Source organism: Cotesia typhae, unplaced genomic scaffold (genome assembly GCF_013202065.1).
Source record: "Cotesia typhae breed Kobodo isofemale line unplaced genomic scaffold, CoteBio_Ctyphae contig_11, whole genome shotgun sequence".
Taxonomy (NCBI): domain Eukaryota; kingdom Metazoa; phylum Arthropoda; class Insecta; order Hymenoptera; family Braconidae; genus Cotesia; species Cotesia typhae.
This window is the reverse complement of record NW_027423711.1, coordinates 589,060-612,019: the sequence shown is the minus strand read 5'-3', so window position 1 is coordinate 612,019 and position 22,960 is coordinate 589,060. Positions and strand designations below refer to the sequence as shown.

Below are 22,960 nucleotides of genomic sequence, written 5' to 3'. Positions count from 1 at the left end.
TTTTTTTTTTTCGTGTTATCTTACAAATACCTACCAAATAATATTCACAACAATTAATATCAAATGCCTCAAACTTTCTTTATAAAGAAAAAAAAAGTCCTGAGTCCAGTGTAAATTTTCTTAAATCAAGAAAATCTTAAAGAAGGCTGAAAATTCCTTGAATGAAGTTAAAATTTCTTGAACGAAGTTGAATTTTTTTAAGCTAAAAAAATTTCTTCTTGCTCCAAAATAACTTCATTCTTCCTTATAATTTTTTTGGATCAAGAAATTTTTTTTTTCTGTGTAGAAAGTTAAAAATAAAATAAATTTTTTAATCACTCCAAACTTACTTTGAACATCAATTGAAAATCAATCAAAATTATTTTCTTTTTTTTATTTTGGCTTGTTCATAAAGTGTATTTTTTATTAGTTTTTTAATATAAACTTTTAAAATTTACTGTACCGTTACGTACGATATTCAATCTATATAACATGCATGATCCAAGCAGATTTTCCATACGAACGTACAAACAGGTTACACATGAATTAATTATTTGACTTTTTTATCTGTATTCATGATTTGTTACAGGATTAAAAATTTTTATTGGCTCAAAGCACCAATCAGATACCAATATAAATTTTGAAAGAAAAAACTAATTTTTAAAAAATCTAATAATGATACGGCATCAGATATTCATTATCATCTTAGAATTAAATGGCGATTTTAAATAGCATTGAGATGAAATTATCTATTGAACAAGTCTTTGGCGTGATTGGGTCTTGAACTTGGATCTCTTTGGTCATCGGTTGTTTATTTTTATACCTTGAATCAAATCTGAAAAAAACTCGACGATGAAGATCGAGCTTTTTTTTACATAGATTTATATAAAATAATGCAGAAAACATTAAGGTACATTCTTTATACAATAACAAGTAGCTAGTGTGCGGAGACTAATTTTTATTTCAGGTATGAAAAACATAGCGGGACAAAAAAATAAAACAATAATAATGCTCAGTATATGGTGTAATTGACATTGTAAAAATATTATTTTAAAAGAATAAAAATGTATATACATAATTTACAGTTTTCTTTAATTATTCTTAAACTATTAAAAAGATCAGCCTCGGTTTCAGCTTAAGCAAACATGAAAGACAATATATCTATTTTCTTACATCAAAACAAATATTTGAAATAAAATCCCTATTTTGCTATACTTCTTGATGAAGTACATAATTTAACGCTTCAAAGTACGACATTAAAAAAATTATTATATTAAATTAAATGATACAGCTGAGTAGATTGATGTGCAATGGTGACTCATGCTTACAAAAATAGGAAGTACGTTACACCACGAGAATGTTCCGTTAGTAGCCTACGGCAGTGTACTTCTACCTTGTCCCTTTGATCTTTCTGATCTCTTCTCTGCCGTTCGATACACCACGTTTAAAATATTTTTAGCAACTTTTACAATATACAAATACGTAGTTGTAAATAATAGAAATATTTATTAAATAATTGGATTTTACTTGTATCACTTATTGTGTTATACAAGGACCTAGAAGGTCATACTTTCTTTTTGCGTGTGACTATCCTCTCTGCTACTGTTTTATTATTTTTTTTCCTTGTCTGATTTCAACCTTTTCTTACGTCCCAATATTTTCATCTATAGTCACACGCAGTAAATCGCTTTGCGGCTGTGGCCGACTTAGATTTTTACTATATCTGCAATTACCAATGCGCCACTCTAACACAGTGACCAGGAAAACCACAGAAAACCTGGTCAAGGTACAGCCGGCTACTGGTCGAAGCGTCTGTTAACTCGTTGTTCGGACAGCTCAAATGCGACTTGGTGTGCGTTATTGTGTACTTCAAATTGTTTTAAGTTCTAATAGATCGATTTCACGAATTTTACAAAAAGTAAAATATTCTGCAACCACACACACCAAGTACATTCCCAAAATTGTTTCTTTTCATTTTTAAACTTACAACAAAATTTTTTTTAATTACCGAAAGTTATAAACAATTATATCAGTTACTTGAATTTTTTTTATAGCACGCCTCATAAGCAAAGCGGATACTCTCGTCGATAACATTTTTCAAAGACATTTTGCTTTTTAAATAAATAAAAAAAATGTTTAAAAAATTATTCCGTGAACTTCCGTGTATCTGATGTATTTATGGAAACTGGCGTGGTCACGATAACTGCCGAAAAACATAACTGATCAAGTCCATTTTTTTATACACGGAAAAAAGAAAACTCGAAAAATTACAATATATAATGTAACGTGACACTCCGTGATGAAAACTGGAAAAATTACAGTTTCAGGTTGTAATCATTACAGATTTTATAAGAATGACATTGTAGAATGTAATATTTACATTGAAAGCTCTGAATATTAACATTCAAAGTTTAAATTTAGAAAAATATTATTTCGAACTGTAATTTTTCTAGTTTTGAATACAACGGGACACTTATCATTATTTATAATGTAATTTTGCGAGTTTTTTTTTTCGTGTACGCTTTAGTATTATCCAAAACTAAATCCTTTCGAAGATCACGGTCTAATTCAATGTAGTTTAATTATAATTAGCAATACTCTAAAATCCACTTATCGTTGTTATATCTATATCTATGTAAATAAGGTTCGCTTACGACACATGCGCAATACTTTTCTTTTCTAGGTAGACAATAGCGCGGAAGATTTAAAAATACTTGTTTTTTATTTTAATCAATTTCATTAGAGAAAATGAGATTATGAGGCGTGCACTTTTTAATATCAACTGTCGGCAATGTAGATAAAGATATTTTCTTTAACTCTTAAACTAGTTTTTTCTTAGATTTTTTTTTCTATTTTAATACTTGCATTTCAAAAGTTTAACAATACTCAAAGTAATTTAATATGATGATTTCTGAAATCCTATCCGTAGAGAGGTTGTCACTAAAAAGGTTTGAGCTTCTCATTGCATGATGGAATACGTAAGTTTGTATTTGATTCCCGTTTATCGCTCCATATGGAAACGGTATTCTATTGTAGTTGAAGCTGAGAGTCGTATATAAAGACCTACGACTGAAGAAGTTTATCTCTCTTACACTCTAGTTGTATTCTTTATATTAGATGGAGGTATATACTGGCCAAAGTAGTATTAGTAATATTATAAAATACAGAGTATACGAAGCAAAGCACGTGCCTACAATTTACCGGAATCGATTGCTTTGCCTCTGGATAACGATTGTACCGCGAGAGTAAATTTCAACTCTGTTCGATTCCATAAAACATATAGCAACATTAATGCGAAAGGAGAGATAATGTATCTCATTGCACGTTCGTTCCACCAAGGCGAACAAGTAAAGAGTTTAAACTTCAGATTAAGCATGCTAGAGGAAGACAAGAAGGGAGACGAAAGATGAAAAATAAAACAACGTTGAAAGGAAGAAAGCAATATAGTATCGATTGCACGATGATTCAGTGAAGACTTGTAAGTCTCGACAGTTTGCCCCTTGTGGCCTCTATGCCCTCCACGAGAAACGGCACAATATAATGTCGCGTGTGACGCTGTGTACTCACAAGACCCACAAGCATTGCACACTATGGGTGTATAACTACGATTTATTCTAACATATATGTATATACCGTATACCGCTATACAAAAGCGGTAAGTGCCAATTACATGCACGAATTTGCGTTAAAAAAAGAGGTAATAATAAAAACCCCATGATAGATCATGGTCAAACATTTAAACTTATTAATCAATATCTATTCATCAAGATGATATTTTATAAAAAATATATAGATTATAGTATCTACCCTCTAATTCCTAGTGGTAAAGGAATATGTTTTTTGTTTTAAAATGATTTGTTGCGACACTTGATATGGTAAATGATTTACCAGGCTTATTAAATTATTTATGGAGGAATAGGGGCTGTAAGACATGCTAATAATGTGGTATTAGGTATTGTAGATGCATATAGAGAGAGAGTATAACTCAAAATTTCTCTTTAAAAAATTTCTTTCTCTGACAAGATTGGTATTACGTCCCGAGTTGAAATTTAAATCGTAGATTCAACGTATTGAACGTTAAAATCGTCATTTGAACGTAATGGACGTTAAAAACGTATGTTGAACGTACCCAACGTATTATAAATGTGAAGAGAACCAATAATGGGTGAAAATAGTAATATTAAAACTACCTAAATAACTGCACATTTTTAATTTTCTTAGCAGCAAGTTAAAAATTATAATTTTTTTTTTTGTAAAAAATCGTATTAATGATATTTCATAACATTTTACATAATTTTAGAAACTATTCCGAGGGTAAAAAATTTCGATAAAGCATTTCCGTTAAGAAAAATGGTAAATTTAAGCTAAAAATGTAAAATCTCCCTATCAGAACTGAAAAAAAAAAAAATATTTTTTGTCTTTTTAGGTTTCAAGCATGTGTAGTTATTTAAGTAGTTTTAATATTACTTATTTTCACCCATTATTGATTTTCTTCACATTTACAATACGTTGGATACGTTCAACATATACGTTTTTAATGTCCATTACATTCAAATAACGATTTTAACGTTCAATACGTTGATCCTACGTTTTCAACGTCTAATACGCTCAACCTACGATTTAAATTATAGTATTTACCATAAAATTCCCTCTGTGTATAAATAACAAAATTTGTAAAATAATTAATAAGACCTATACATAATTCAGGTATTATGCATTGAAAAAAAATTTCTTTAAGATTTTATAAAATCTAAATGTGTACATTGATACATAAATGTATATTTTGACTGAAAAAATATTTGCGCTTATCGTTCAAAATTTGATGTTGATTCATTTTAGTATAAATTCAGTGTAGTTATCAGTATGTTTCAGTATGTTTTTATTATAATTAATTTGATGATGTAACAGAATAATAAAAATTTAAATAATGAAGATAAAAAGTAAAAATGGAATAAGTAAAAACGGAGGATTCTGATTTATTGGAAATTTTTATAGTTAAATCGACCTCATTTGACGCCTATATATGAGTGTGTTCGATACGTTATCTTGTACTTCAAAAATTTACACATGAAATGAAAATTTTCCTTCATTTCATAAATTGTGTGAATATTTACGATTATTGCTTTCAAAAAAACGAATTATTGAATAACAAATAAATTTTATTGTATTCTTTAATTTTAAATAATAAGAAAAATTATTATCTAGTGAAATGACGTAGCTTATAAAAAATCATTCCGATTATTTGAATTTTTTCATAGTAAAAATGGTATACTGCTATTGTTAACTTACAGTTATTTATAATCTGATTTTTATGATCAGCTTCATAAACTTAAATATCTTAGAGCTATATAATTAGTAGAAACAAAAGTTGATTTAACAAGATTCATATTATGAGTGACTGTTGATATACATGAATGTGCGAATTGCTATCGCTAAATGTAGAGTTATAATTGAATAATGTTGACAACCGTCTGTTATCTAACTACAATAGTGGTGCTGATTATTCTGAAATCAATAGTGAATACTAAATCAATATTATTATATCTTTACATCGTAACATTGGTCAATAATTTCACCGGAAATATAGTTTTTTAGTTAGGTGTAAAAATTATTTAACTATTAATACGACTAACAGAAACTTAAATTTTTATATCGATCAATTGCTGAGGGTATTTTTTTATTTTTTAACTTTTGTTTTATAAACATTGATACGTAAAAGGCTTAGTGGGTTTATTTCTTACTATTTGAAGATAAATTTCCGAAAACATTAGATTCTCTCTTATTCAAATAAATTCTTGGCCCAATAGATAAAAATTTATGATAAACTTCAAGATACCACATGCTATGAAAACAACAATGAAAATATCATAACTAGGGAGCTATACAAATTATAGGGAGCTATGATATCTATACAAACTAGAGGGTAGGGAATATTATTAGTATCAAGTGGGGAAAATGAGTGTGGAATAGTATATTACACACCGAGGGAAGTAAAGTAAGAAATGTCTCAGATCACATGTAATTGTTGGCCGAGGCGAAGCCGAGGTTAACAAACATGTGATCTGAGGCTTTCTTATTTACTTCCCGAGGAGTGTATGCTATTTTTTTGCTCGACAAAGGCAGAAAGTGGCAACTTCGTTTAGCGCAGCGGGCCGAAAGTTGACGCTTTCTGCCCGTCGAGCAAAAAATAATTTTTAGTGTCACAAGATTAATGTAAATAAGAGATATTCCTATAAATGATGAATGTAAAATAAAAAATTGTTATACTCATTTTTAATGTTTTCGTTTTTTATCATCAGTAGTAATAAGCTTGAAGTTGGTTATTATAATCTTGAATGGAAGCATCAACTGATTGAACCAAAGTGATTTGAATTTTGAACGAAATAAATAAAATTCATCCGGAAAAATACACTTTTATCTTAATTTAAAACAATTTCTCTTACTCTGAATAAATAAAATATTTACCCAAAATATTGTAGTTACTTCAGTCAATACTAATTTTTTTTGGCGAAAAATAAAAAAAAGTTTACTCAAGAATTTTTAACCCGATATGAAAATCAATGATTAAAAAAATTTGGGAAGTTATAGATTTTACCTCGATTTTCGATAATCGAATTCTCATCAGATCTCCACGTTTTGAGTCCTAGATAGTTACTCTCAACGTCTTCACGATAGTGTCTGTGTTTGAGTGTGTAAGTATGGGATAAATTGCTTCAAACTTTTGAACGGCTATTGAACCAAAAAATGAAACAATCAAATGTTTTTTTTTCGAAATAATTTTCAAACTACAGTACTGATCAATTCCAAAATCTAATGAGCTCATAATCTCAAAAAATAACGTAGGTTACCGCAAACGGATCAATATTTTCTTGAAATTTTCAAATGGCAAATCATTAGAGTGCTTGACAGTAATAGATGCAGTTTTTTAAGCACAAACTTTTTTTTTTTTTATAAGTTTTTCAAACATAAAAAATGTTTACGAGTGGTTGAATCAATTGATCGAAGAATTTAAAATATATCTAGAAAAAAACTGAAATAAATATTTTGTTTTTTGAATTTATTTGAAACGATTCATCCGATCGTAAAGCGAAATCTTACTGACATTCAACGTATACACACATTCGAAATTGGACCGAAATCAATTGTTTCTTATTTTAAAAAATTGTTAATTTTCAAAGTGATAAGTTGAAAAATTCGACCAAAATTATTTGCGAAGTGAGATTTTTTTGAGTTCATCGATCCCTTTTTTTTGTTGTGATATAAAAATGTCCTAAACAGTTTCTTTGGTTGTTTTCATCAGCCCAACTGTTAGAGATGAACCTCATCATATCACATGCTAAAAACAAAGCCTAACTACAGGGACCTTGAGCCGTAAGATGTTCAACGATTAAATCAAGATCGTGAAAGATACATAATGTCGCTTAGATATCCACTATTTCTCTAAATTTCATCTCGTCTGAAGCTACCCAGGCTTATACAGACTTGAAATTTGGTAGACTTGTTTAGTTGAGTAAGGATTCATTTGAAACAGGTTTTACGATATTTGACCCCGAAGGGGATTATAAAGAAGTAAAATATTTCAAATTTTTGTTTTAAAAATTTTAACTCTGCAGAGTTAAAAGTAGGTAATTATATTTTGGGTATTACTCGAATGTTACAATTCAATAATTCTATGGAAATAAAACCATTTCAAATAGTCATATAAGCCATGTAAATGTTGAAAAAGTTGAAGCATAATAATTAATAATTCTAAAAATATCAAAAAAGATTATTAAATTTCTATGATACTCGTACAAAAATGGATTGATCAATTATTGACTACTACGTGATTATTAATTGATCATTGAGTGATTTTTAGTTGTTCACTTAATGATTATTATTTTATCGGGTAATTATCAATGATTAATCACCGTATGATCTCTTAGCGATAAAAAATTAATCTCTAAATGATCATTGGACAATTTCTTACAAAATCACTAAATCATTAAATAATTTCTAACCGATCACGTGTTAATTTTGTTGGTTGTCTTCCGACCGAAAACGGTTGAAATAGTGCTTTACTTTTAGCATGTCAAAGTCAGGCAATTTTGAAATTTTAATTTTAATTCTATTTCTAGATGGTGATTTGATGATTAATTATAGTATTAGAATTCAATTTGCAATTAGCTAGAGAGCTTAATTACCAATCATCAAGCCATCAACATGTTTTACGACCGAAAATTTATCAATAGAGGTTGCAATAATAATTTTTGACATTTTTCCATATTGCCTCTACAGAGTGATCAATTAGCTATGACTCATTATTGAATTATAGTCATTTATGTATATAAATGGGTTATAGTCACTTTAGTGAAAACAGGTAAGCCGGCCGGTTTCGCACAGCGCTTTTATGAAATTGTCGAATCCGCTGAAAAATGAATTTTAAACATGTTGCCATTTTTTGTGAAATTGTAAGTAAGATTTAGAATTGGTGCGGCAGTGGTGCAGCGGCGATGCTAGGGAGAGTAAATTTTTAGCGAGCGGCGTAATAGTCCACCAAACGGCGGTAGTGCAGCGGTGGTGCGGCAGTCGAACGAAATTTATTATTTTTTCGTAAAAAATAATAATTTCATTTTTACTCGGGGCACTCAATAAAAAAATTTTATAAGTTATGGTCACCACTGGAGATAACAGCCGGTCCCTACAATTGCAACTTTATATTTCTCTCCTTGACAATGAAAAATTTTGAAAAAATCTTTCCGCTATATGTGTGACGCGAAAAAAAGAGGGAACCCGCTAATAACGAGGAAAAATTCTCATATGGCTCTAGACTCGATAGTTTAATTAATTTTAAATATTTAATAACACATAAATTAAGATTAATTAACGTAAAGAAAAATCTAAAAACTTTAAACGCATTTTTCTCATAACAATTTTTTTTTATTATTTTTACAAAGAATTTTTACATGAAAAATTATGTAAATTCTACCTATTTTGTCTGATAGTAGACTATTAACCAGAAAAATACTTCAAAGGTAGCTATACAAGCATAGAATTATAAAAAATTTTTTTGAAACTGGTCGCATCAGCTATTCAAATAAATATAAACCGATTTTCACAAATTTTTCGTTTTTTTCGTCTTTACAGTGGCTAAGGTTGCACATAGCCGATTTTAAAAACTATAATTTTTAATGCTTTTTGAATTTAAAAAAAAAAAAAAAAACTAATTAGATAACAGCTAATGAAATTTCAGAATTGATCGATACTCTAATTTCAGTTGTCCCAAAAAAAAAAAAAAAAAAAAACATTTTTATAATTTTATTTTTGAGATATCTCAAAATCGACTTTACAAAATTAATTCAAATTCTTATAAAATCTACCACAGAAATAATACTACTGCTTTCTCGGACCTCAAAACGTAGAAATCTGAAAAGAACTCGATTTTCCGAAGTTGGGTCAAGACCAATAACTTTTCAATTTTTGAAAATCATCGATTTTTATAGCGGAAAGTTAAAAAATATGGTAAAAAAATTGTAGTTTTTTCGACTTTAACGATTGAATTATTCAAAGAATATAATTCAATTTTTTTCGTCGTATCCATATTATGTGTACGACTTAAAACAACAAATTGTACCTTTCAAAGAATTATTAAACTACTCCACAAAAATTACACTGCACTTGAAAGTAATCGATAACCTTTAATTATTTTTTTTACGCAAAAATTGTACTGTAGTCATAAAAATTTCTTCTAAACTTCAACCTCCTGTTTTAAGTTTTGGTAACAGTACATTAAATAAAAAACTAAAAATTTTTTTATGCTTTTTATTTTACCATGTACATGTATTTAATCTACGTTATAATGTATGGATAGATAATTTTAATTGTAGCTTAAAAACAATGAAAAATGATTAAATAGTAACATTAAATGTTTTCACCAAGCTACTTGCTAGAATATAATTACGTCTTGCAAAAGAAAATTAAAAAAAAAAAAATAAACAGCAAAACAAATAGAAAATCAGTAGTGAGGGCGAAACCTTGAAAAAAGACATCAAGAGCAGCTCGACTATTAGGAGGGGATACTTTACCGCTAGGTGGCAGTGTTACATCGATTCTCTCTTCCCTTTCTCTTCTTCTATTATTCGTTTTTCTTTATTTTCTTTCTCCTTCTTCCTCATTCTTTTTATTCTTCATTTTATTTGTATTTTCTTTCTCTTACTTCAATACTTTCTTACCGGTCTTGTCTGATACCGGCAAGCAACACAACTCACACCGGTAAGTTTTACCGTTGTCCGGCTCGCCGCCGCATGTTTAACGTAGAGAGCCAACGCGTACGGTCCACAGTTCGTTCAACCAGAGATGCGACCAAGACTCGCCCGAAGAAGAGGTTCTTGACTTCTTACATTACTACTAAGCTGATGCCAAACCGTTGAGCCAGCTAAAGTCCTCCCAATATTCTGCTGAAACTTTTTTTTTTTGGCTCAATATTTTTTTTCATTTATTTACGATCGACATTGAGCATGATAACTTCAAAAATATTAACAAGAATAGTATCGTTAATATTGATGAGTCAAAGAAGTTCATTAGAAATTTCATTTTTTTTAAAAAAAAGTCAAACAACAGATTCAAAAAAAAAAAAATAATAGATCTTAAAAAATGAACCCGGAAGAAGAAGGAAATGTAGGCAATGAATAGTGAAAAGCGATAACAATACAAACGGAAATGTAAAGAGTGAAAAGGACAAGAGAAGAAGAGAGTGTAAACTATATAACATGTCTATACGTATATGTTATTTTAATTCCGTATTTATCCTACCAATCATCAAATGACACGTCATAACATCCAGCACTTCCAAAATCGATCGCTATGAAATTTCCTAACTTAATTTAACTAATAACTTTTTTAACGTAATTAATGTTTATTAAGATTACTGTTATCACTTTAATCAATTAAAACCACTTGACAAAGTCATTTAATTTTATTAAATTATTGATTATTAATTACATTTACCATTTAAATTTCAATTGATTAAAAATTATAAAATCAATTTTTTATCGTTCAATTATAAATACTGTTTAAAAATATTTTGATGAAGTTAATATATATTTTTTTTTTTCAATAAGAATAAATGTTTAGTTGCAGAGACAGCAGAATGTTTGACAATAACGTATGAATAATGATCAAATGCACAATTAGTCCCTTGTTAATTGTACGTTAGCATTAATTTATACCTATACAGCACGGTCGTATAAGGTTTGGCATTATAGGAACAACTTGAGGGGTCAATGACCACCAGAATATTCACGTACGACCGTGAGTAATACGGACACAGCCGAACTTCTCCCTCTTCTCATTTTTTCATAGTATTTTTTTTTTTCTTAAACCCAAAGCCTTGTAATAGTACATATCTACCCTAAAGGTAATTATGATTGACGTATTAATGTAAGTTTATCGTCGTTGGTTTTCTCCGTAAAGTCCGTTATTCCAATCAATTCTTATCGTCCATTATCAAACTGTTGATCAAGCGAAAAAAGATACTTAATATTTGAAATTATTCATAATATGTATACCATATATATTCTTCTTTTATTTATACATGCATACGTTGAAACATAACAGTTATTTGATTTTATTTTCGATTGTTCGTGAAACTTTTTTAAATTTATTCTTTTCAAATTAAAATACCTACATGACCACAATGCAATTATACGTGTGGGCATCAGGATCCAGAAGATAGATTCTTCGGATAAAAAGTCCTTGAGTCAGGTTGGAAATTGCGGCGAGAGTCATCAACCAAGAGAGTTCAACAATCTCCAAAATGGCCACGTTAAGACACGATACTTAATACCAAGACGCCGGCAGGTTATTATATTCTTTTACCACATTTTTAAACTTGTGTTACTTCTGCCTTTAACTTCGCCAAATACTGGTAACTAGTATGCTAAGTGTTTTATTTTAATATAATTATCTTTCATACTTTGACCTTTCTCAACCTTTTAATATTTACACTTGTTGAATAATTGGATTTATTCAACACTCCTGAAACTGATGATCGATAAAAAAAATTATTTGCTACATTTAAATTGTTTATAATTATAATTTTTAGTTGTTCAAAATTGCGAGCTTAAAAAATTTTTATCACAAAAAAATTATCACGATTAATCTTTATAAATAATTGCATATTTTTTGTAGATTTTTACAAACAAAATAATTAAAAAAAAAATATTTTTTATGTCAATTTCCGAATAAAAAAAAATTCCAAAATTAAACAAAATGGAGCAATTTAAAAAACATAATTATTTAAATTTAAGTTGTAACTTTAAAAATAAACTGAACTATTAAATATGTAATTTGTCAATTTGAGAATTGCGATTTCAAGAACGTTTGGCAAAGGTTATTGACACTTAAACTCAACATCGGTATGATGTGGAATGACATTGACTTGGTCAAAGACACCCACGCACTTAAAACAAAAATCTGTATAAATTTATCTAAAGACTACCGAATACTTGGTAAGAGTCCAAATCTGTCATTCTGCTTAAAAAAAAAAAAAAAAAGTATTTTCAAAATAAATTACACAACTGAAAGAAATGAATAAAATTGACGGCGCAATTTATAAACACGAAAACACTCATCAATCTTCATGGAATATGCACGAAAATATTTATCATAATTATACTAATCGTTAATCTCAATAAAAATTTCATCATACGCCATTATCATTTTTTAAATCTCAAACTGTGAAAATTTTCTAACATAAAAAAAAAAAAAAACAAAACTAAGTACATACACAAAAAGAAATTAATTAAAAAACTTTAGAGGCTTCCAACTGCTCGAATGAATTGAAGCTTGAGATTTGAGATCCAATGAAAAAAAAAAAAAAAAAAAAAAAACTCATATCAAAATAATATGAAGAGCGGTTGGTGAAAATGAGACAAATATTACACAGAAAGAAAGAAAGTCTTGATTCAAGCGTAAATTTTCTTCAATCAATAAAATCTTAAGGAAGATTGAAAATTTCTTGAATGAAGTTAAAATTTTTTTAAGCCAAGAAAATTTCTTCTTGCTCCAAAATAACTTCGATCTTCCTTACAATTTTCTTGGTTCAAGAAATTTTTTTTTCTGTATAGTTACATCCAAAATTTGAAAATTAGGCGGCAAATTAATGTGGGAAAAAATGTCAAAATTGAACACATGTGCACCTTTTATCTTTATGTATAGACGGTGATTTAAAGTAAAGTTAAAAGTTAAGTCAAAGCCAACATAATGTTGATGGTGATATAATGGTGGGAGGAGAAAGAGCCAAACACAGAGAACGATGACGATAAAGTGGTGGAAAAAGGAAGGGAGAGAGTAAGGGCCACCGCGGTCTCAGAGCACCTGTGGATTTCTCTGTACCCCGTTGCCGGTAGAGTCACTCACCGACCACCACCACCAGACCTCCAAACCTCGCACGGATTTCTCGATTTGATGTGATCAAATTTTATCATATAAAAATTTATTGTTTATATTTTGATTTTTATTTGATTTTACGTTTCTTATATCATTAATTATCGTCATCATTTTTATAAAGTTAATTCATAGAAACAGTATTTATAATAGTTTTTAAACAAACAGTGTTATCAAAGTGTGAATGTTCGCTCCAAATTACAGTGTGGATTGGATATTTTATTGACAATTAAAGTGTTACTATTTTTTATATATATCGTCGTTAGTCGGACTAGAAATCAAACAATTTTTAATAACTTATGATATAACTATTAAATTAATTAAAAAGAAATTAATAAAAAATTATTTTTCATTAACTGAATGTCATATGTGAAGATTAGACGTGGTATATTTAACATTGATTTTATACGAATGTCGTCGACCTACACCTGACACACGACAACCGAGAAATACTCGATCGATTCATGGTAAATCTTTATGTATCACGAACCGAACGAGCATTTCTCTAATAATAACAAATAACATTAAATATAAAATAATAATAAACAAATACAAATTGGAGCGCGCGTTAAAATGCAATGGAAGTGCCTTTGACATTTGCTACCTAATTCCCAATTACTGGGATCTCTTACTAAGAAACTTTTAAGTGAAAATTACAATACTAATTGTCAATGATTATTTTTTTTAATTAAAAATTTTTGAATTATTTGATTTAATAAGCTCCAAAGTACATGTGAGTGATTAAAATTGTTGGCATTAACAGTGATGTGTTTGAATTTTACTCAAGTCACGAAATATTAACGTGTTTTCATTTTGGATATCAGGATATGACATTTAGTACAAGATGCCCAGCACTATAAGAGGTACATTATTTTTTTACTGATTCATCATCCAATATTGTTACAAATGTATATTAATTACCAATATGCTAATAATTAATAGAAAATAATAGATTAGGTTATAATAGAGTCGTGTAAAATAATATAATACTTTTTTATTATCTATACGTTTTTTTTTACCGTTCTCACGAAGCAGTCGAGCGTCATAAACAAACGGATCGAGAATCTTCCGTTAGTATTAAGTTTTCTTGCGTGTATTAAGTCATTATAAACTCTTGAAATTCGTATTAGCCAATTATTAATATTTATTGATAATATTACAGCGATGCTCTTCGTTTACGAGTCTATTATATAATAATTAAAAATAATACCATTAATTATAACGAGATTTATTATATGATGTACATATATAACAAAAATAATAATAATAAAAATCTTGTATCTACTGACCGCAAATTAACTTAAAAACTAACAATATATATATTTCAGTTTCTATATGTACTTAAATTGATTAACGATTCAATCTTTAGTTTCCTTAATTGGAGGAACATGTCAATAATTTTTTCATTGCGTTGAAATTTTATTTACACAAAGAAAAAACAAATTTTTTGCGCCAAGAAAATTTTAAGGAAGACAAAAGTTATTTTGGAGCAAGAAGAAATTTTCTTGACTCAAGAAAATTTTCTTGGCTTAAGAAACTATGACTTTATTCAAGAAATTTGCAGTCAAAAATTTTTTTTCAGTGCATTTAAATTTACTTATGATATTAGAAAAAAATACCCCTATAGAACACTATGCATTAATAATTTTACTTAGTTTTGCTCTGAAAGAAAATTAACTGGATTGACAAATAAAAATCTTGAATCAAAAAAATTGTTTTGAAGAATTTAGTAGCCTTGCATCGAGCAGAAAAGATTTTTATCAAAAAAATTTTACTTGGTTCAAGAATTTTTTTTGCTTAACTCAAGACAGAATTGTTTAAAAAATTTTCTTGACTCAAGATTTTTCTTTTCAATTAAATTAACTTTTTTACCAGCATGTGTATTATGAAAAAATTTTCTGTAAACACTATTTAGTTATTGCATAATATTTCAAGGCTCTTTAAGGTCATTAACACGAAAAACTGAGTATTAATTAAAATCTCACATTAAAAATCATTAACTAATCAATTTAAATCAAAATTCATGAATAAAATTTTTTTCTAATTTATTTCAAACATTTTATTAAGGATATTTAATTTTGTTTTATTGGTATCTTGAAAAAAATAAAAAGAAATCTCCACGAAAGGTCAATGATCTTCAGGTTACTCATCATTAAAGAAAAGCTTAAAATAATGTATTTATTATTTAATTTAATCGTAAGTAATTTGACGAAAGTATACAAATGTAGTGTTTAAATGTATTAAGTAAAATAAAAAAAAAATGTAGAATGACAATTAAGGTACTTGAATTACAAACACATGTACTGCGTTAAGTAGAGTTAAAAAAAGAGGTGTCTTTTTTGCAGAAGAAAATGCAACAAGTTCATAGGGAATTTTGACGGCAGGTGGCAAAGACCTTGGCGCATTACGATCGATTACCCAACCGAGTAAGTTTCGATGAACCTCGGTAAGCCAACAAGAGTGAATAAGAGTTGAGGTTGCTGCATAATACTAAGTGAAAGAATGAGAAAGAATAAACGAAAAGGGAAGGGACTAAAAGTTCGGAGTAAACTTGTATTGTCGACATGCTGGTTTCATTGGCCCCGTACAAGTTTCGGGCCTCTTCCCGGTTCAGACATGAACAAAAGCAGGGGTCAATGAACCATGCCCGTAAATATGTATAGATATATATAGTTTTTAAAAATATACCAATACATACATGACTTGTATACTAGTCTCACGCCGCTGCAGGCATGCACGCATACATCACGATACAAAAATCAAAGAGAGGAAAATAAACTGGGAGTTGGGAGTAAAAAAATTCACCTTAAAGTTTTTATATAATATATATTTACGAATTAGAAAGATCTTGGTGTGTGTTATTATCCAATGAATTAGAAATTTAAATTGCGCGCTTTTTATTCTTAAATTTTATTAAATAGGAGTAGCAAATATTTTTCCCAACTAATTTATAATCTATGTTTTATATTTTATTATTATTTTTAATGAATATAAAGTAAAATATTTTTAATAACGGATAAACTGATAAAAAAACTAAATTGACATTATAAAGAAAAAAATTTTAAATGAGGAATATCGATTTGAAGAATTTCAAGTAGTTAAATTTTTTTTTAACAAACACATACTTTTTTTTAGCTCACAAAAAATTGAATAATTAAAAAATAGATTTTTTATAAATGTCAATTTGTACTTCAAAAAAAATCGGAAAAAATTATTGAAAGCTAATTCAATACCTAAGTGTTTAAAATTGCACTTAAAGCGTTTTTAAGCTCTTCTAGCTCAGAAATATAATTTATGAGTTATTTTGAGCTCAAAGAGTTAGCTGTTCTATGCTTTTGAGCTTTTCGAGTTCAAAAGTCTGATAGAAGTTTAATAAAATACTATTCTTTAAATTTTCAAAACTGCTATTACTTTTAAATGAATAATCCGATCTTTACGCGGTTAGTAGCATTTGACGTAGTTTTTCGAATCATCTATGATTTAATTTTAAACACAGATTGATCAGACCAACAATTTTAGAAAAATTTGAAAAATTCACTTTTTTCGAATTTTTTTGCCAACGATAACTCACGAACGAATCAACCGATTTTGACCGACATGACAACGATCGATGTGTTTTTTTTATATTAAGAGGTGATCAATTTTTGGATTCGATCGATAAAGCCGTTTAAAAGTTATTTAAAAAAACACACAGAATTACCATTGATCTTTATGAGAGATTACAGATTTTATTTTATTTTACAAAAAGTACTGTAAAAATTTTTAATAAAAATCAAATTAATGAAAAAAAATAATATATTGAATACTTTGCATAATTAAAAGTACAGATTTAGAATATATGATAGTAATTAATAAAAAACTATCAAAAATTATCTGACATTTTTTTTCCAATCCAACGTTACATATATACATAGATCTACGACGTGAATCAAAAGTGACTTTGTATTTAATATTTGACACTGTGATATCTGCGATATTACCTTAAGTAAATTTTGCTTGATTCAATAATTGTTTTTTTGCTTAATTCAAAGCCAAAATGAAATTCTTAAATCAAGCTAGTTTTTTTATCAATATATAATTAAGAAAAAAATGATATGATATTTACTGTACAAGCTGGTTATTTACACCGCCCACTCTTCTGTTGGCGAGTTGCTTCCTGAAGAACTCGTTCGCAAACCCCAGGGGCTGCCGACAGACTTAGGTTTTATCTATAATACCAAGACTGATAAGACATTTACTCTACTTTGTGGTCTTATATTAGTTATACAGACTTATAGTATCTTGGTTTATACCGATGACGGACTCACGTCTTTACTTGTATCGAGATTCGAGATTATCAAGTGTACGGTCTACGGTTTATAGCATACGTCAGGGTTTCTACTCAACTGATATCAAGTCCTCTCGCTCTCTCGCGTTAAATCTTTCTATATTCTATAAATGTATTTTAGTTTAACGCCAAATAGAAGATGTAGCGTGAGATACCAAAGACATGGCAGTGAACCTATGCGTAACCTTAAATACTTTAAATATTTTTATTTTCATCTTAGTAAGTTATTTTTATTAATTTATATTTCTGATAAAATGTTGATTAGAATTTTTGATAATAAATATATAAATATAAAATATATACTTGATTTCATAATGTACAAATACATGTGTAGTTTATGGGTGGTTATAAAGCCAAGTCAAAAGCATGGATTAATGCCAGGAAGTGCGAGTATGAGAAATAAAAAAAAATTACGGGCCGAAGGTTTTATACCGTTAAAAACCCGTGGCTTCTTCTTAAAAGTTTAAGGTTTAGTTTGAGAGTCAAAAGAACCGCGTACCGTATACAATACAGATCTTTCTGTCTTTTTGTCCCTTCCTTTCTTTTGCTCTGTCCTCTCTTTACCTTTGTATTACGTTAGTTTCGGATTTCGACATTCTCATCTTTACGATACATAAATCCTCGATTGTACATTAAGAATATTTATTCTCTTTCTTATTTCTTTATTTCTTCGTACTTATATTATCTTTTTTATATTATTTGGCTCATCAATTTTTGAAAAAATCTTTGTACTTATTACACGGGTGCAATGTGTCTTACTGTGAAGTGCTTTATAATTCAATACTCTTTGCTTACTTCCAAGTCTAAAAAATCTATTTATAAATGAAAACTCTTGTAAAATAAAAAAATGCACATATCTTCATTGAAAACTATTTACTTAAAAGAAATTAAAAATTTGTAATCACAATATTTTTTCATTAAAAACACCTTTAATTAAAATTCGTTTATTTTTTTATTTAACTCTAAATATTTTATCTTCGAATCTTAAATAACTGATTGTAAGATTCAATATATCAATCAGGATTACTCCGAATACGCACATAAGTCATTGATGATGAAAAATCGGATTGTTACGTGTTGTTTTGCTCAGGACGAATTCGATGCTTACTAATATTCTAATATTTCGCACATGGATGAGTCGTGTAACCGATAGGGTATTAATTTTTCTGTATACTATATAAAAAATTAAATCTGTATTCAATATCTATAAATAATTCATTTTACTAATGTTAAAAGGGCGTATCGCTTCACAGAAAAAAAATAAGCTTGAATTAAGAGAAAAATTTTTGAACCAAGAAAATAATTTTGAAAAATTTCATTATCTTAAATCAAGACGAAAAATTCTTAAATCAAGTAAAATTTACTTAAACCAAGAAAAATGTATCAGTTTAAGATTTTTTCTACTCAAATGAGGAAAGGAAGATTAAGTTTTTCAAAATTATTTAATTGATTCAAGTGAATTTTTTTTTCTGTGTAATTATATGCTCTACAGAACCAAAAGGAAGTAAAGAAAAATTTTTTTCTCCAATAAATTCAGGAATGGAAATGTAAAAATTTACTAAAAAAGTGGAAAATAAAATATTTTAACTTCCTGCTCTAAAAATTAAAAGTTTAGAACTTCTGGTTGCAAAAATTCAAAATTTTCACAACTAGGTTGTTGAAATATTAAATCTTCGAGATTTGATAGAAATTTAACTGAAATCAATAATTTTTTGACTAAAAAATTTTTTGTCATATGCGTTCTTAAAAAAATATTTTTTTTTCTTAAGACCAAAAGCGCATACAACAAACAAAATTTTATTTTTTATTATTATAGTAAATTTTTGCATTCCTAAAATTCCAGAGATGACTGGAGGAAAACAAAATTTTTTTATGTGCCTTTTCGAATCTGCAAAGTCAAAAAGGCGAATAGTTAGCGATACGACTTTTTAGAACTAGTAAAGCAAACTATTAAACAATTTTTAAATATTGATAATAGTAATATAAATTAAAAATAATATAGACAAATACATGGTAATAATCTTTTGGAAAGCGTGCATTAACGGTTTTGTTATGTGCAACATGATAATAAAACGTGACTGGTGGCCATTACGTACGCTATAATTGTGTCAATTAGATAAAAATAATGACTGGATGATCCGTTAATTCATTTGTTTAATTATATAATTATTTAATTAACAAAAAAACTTTTTACACCTAAAAAAATAAAAAAGTAATGAATTAAATTTCATGCAAATTTTCAATTATTTTTATAAATTCTGGTACTATGCGGTGAGAACAAATAATGAGCCACACGAATTCCTAGGTATTAAAAAAATAAAGATTATAGTGATGAAGAACAGTGAAGAGAAGGATGATCTTACGAGTTGGATGTTGGATGTTGGATGAAAAGCAGTTGTGGTAGAGGACGAAGAAGAAACAGAAGAGAGGGGACATATCACCTCAGGCAGGGTTCTCTTCATTCTCAGTCATTGAACTCAAGACTCGACCAACCTATACCAGCTGTTTCTTATATTCGATGATTTATTCAAAGAAATCTTTCTCATCTCATCTCCTAACTTTCTTTTCTCCACGTCATCTTATTCATTATCTTACAATAAACTAATCGATTTTTATTTACGTTTTTATTCAATATTTTTTTCCATGTACTAATACTTATATATACTGCAATCCCACAAGATATTAGACATAACTTTAATTGAATGAAACCAGAGTTTATCGCTTAACCGCTCGTTCAAATCACGTATCTTTATTTCGCGGTCTTTTTAGTGTCTGGTTATAAATAATTAAAAATAATAAAACTTTATAATTTAATTACGAATATAATTTTTATAATCACCAATAGTTTGTTTGATAATTTAAAAATTATTTATCAATAAAATTTATTTAAACACGTGTGTGTATGCATGTTTGAATGTCAAACAACGTAGGTAAAAAAATATTTAACTGTTGAATTATTTTAAGTAGTCAAATAAATTCCTCCACAGTCGGTCATTGTCGCCGGTCCCAACTGTGGCTGGGAGGTATTCGATAGCTTGATCAAGGGTCATTGGCCGCAGGTGTAATGCTTGCTGGCCAACATCTTCAATTTAAAGTCTTTTATACCTTGAAAAATAAATCCAGCGAAACAACTCTTAGGTAAAATTTTTTTACCCTCGACTACCTAATTTTTTTCTCTACCTCGAGGATTTTTTTGTTTTATGCCATTGTAAGTCACTATTATACTGTATGCGAACATCTGACTTGACCTTTTGTCTACGATTGAAACACAAACGTAAACTCATTTATAAATACCCTTTGATGCATAAGTTATACGCAAATGTAATAATTGCATAGTTAGGTATGGAATGGTATCGTTGCAACAAAAGATGAATCGCGTGTCAATGAAATATTATTATACAGTATTAAATTTCAAGAGCATCAACCGAAGCGCTGAGGTTTAAACTCGCGTCCTTGCACGTGTTACGTCGTTGTCGGTCGTTATCGTCGCGTTGCAACAGTATACCATTAACTACAGCTGAAAGAAAGAGAGCGAGTCAGAGTTGAGTTCAAAGTCACGGGTCTTGATACGTGACCGACGTAACATTCGTCCGACCAAACTATAAAACAATCTCCTCATACTCATACTCGGCTAAGTTCATTGGTTTCTATTTCAATAATCAAGGAAATATCTTTATACAAAACAATGATTATTAATCTCTTATCATGTCATGACTTTTATGTCGTTTATTTTTAAACTATCTGCAACAAAACTTAAACTGCTGTCTCATAAATGAATCATTCACTCGTATTGTTTTCAATTTGCTGTGCTTTACATTTCTTTTTTTTATGATGAAATACTTCCACGTTCCATTTCAATTATTCACTTAAGGTTTTTTATTTATAATTTCCACGTTTTTAAATTTATTATGAAATCTATATATTCATGATAATAAATTAGATTATTTTTATTTACCTAAAATTTCTAATCAAAAATACCTGAATTTACATTGAACTTTTATAATGTTTTTTAGTATTAATTATTTAAAGTTGAGTCTACAAAATTTCAATCCGTAAAAATGATATTTAAAATTTATTGTGAGAAATTAGTTTTTTTTTACTGAAATTATTGAAAAGATATGAACATAAATTTATCTATTTAGTGAAATTAACTGAATTTTATATTATCTATTGCATCTTCTGAATTAACTAGGAAAATAGAACTTAAAGTCAATTTTGCAATTTTTTATGAAAATTAAAGTCTTGTTTTTGGATTATCTCCAAAAATTTTAATAAATAACTACAAAAAATCTGAGAAAAAAATTTGAGAATTGCCTCATATTGAGTAAGGGCTTAAGGTCACTCACCTCGATAATCACAATATAAAAAACACGTTTCAGGTTATTACTACCTGTTAAAATACTCATCACTGGAATTTTGGGTTCTCATAAAATTTTCCCAGATTTCGAACATTGTTATCACGTTTTATTTTATCTTTATTACCTTATCAGATATTAGATTTATGTTAAATTTAAGTGATTAAGATGATTTCAATTATGCAATTATGGAAATACAAAATTCTGTAATATGATAGTTTGGTAGTTAAAAAAAATTCTCAAAAGTTAGTGATAGAGATAATAATTTTTATTATATATATATATATATATATATATATATATATATATATATATATATATATATATATATATATATATATATATATATATATATATATATATATATATATATATATATATATATATATATATATATATATATTACGCAATCGAAGAAATTGCGTAATACCGTTGAAAGGCGTTATATTAGATCGGCTTCTGAAGTAAAAGAAAACAGGATGGGCGGTCCCATCTTATTTCTCTCTTTCTTCTCGTGCAATGACCGCAGGGTGGATCAACTCTCAGAGAACCGTCCTAACATTATCACAGTCAAGATTTATATGAATACACACAAGCGTTTATACAAGTTTAAAAGTTTAATCTTCCCACACAAAATTCCATTTGCACGACATTGTGCGCAACTAAAAAGAAAATACTTTTTCTTTAACTCACTTTGTTTCACTAGATATTTAAACTTGACATTCACCGACTAAGAATTACAGTTATCATATTTACTTCTCAAAAATATTCAGTAAGCCGTATTCCCTTCCGTAATAGATTATATAGTTCAATTTCCCCTTATTTCATCATTATCATCGGATAATGATCGTATTATATATACAACCATGAAGGC

At 28.3% G+C, this 22,960-nt stretch overlaps 1 protein-coding gene across 1 annotated transcript in view; it reads left to right on the top strand.

The window, feature by feature from the left end:
- The first annotated feature begins 12,269 nt into the window (after positions 1-12,269).
- Positions 12,270-22,960, top strand: part of Hr3 (nuclear hormone receptor 3 ROR-beta) — a 104,279-nt gene continuing 93,588 nt past the window's right edge. The window contains exon 1 of the mRNA XM_074238997.1: positions 12,270-14,267. Within this exon, the coding sequence (XP_074095098.1) occupies positions 14,249-14,267 (19 nt within the window). The 5' untranslated portion in view covers positions 12,270-14,248. The remainder of the gene's footprint in view (positions 14,268-22,960) is intronic.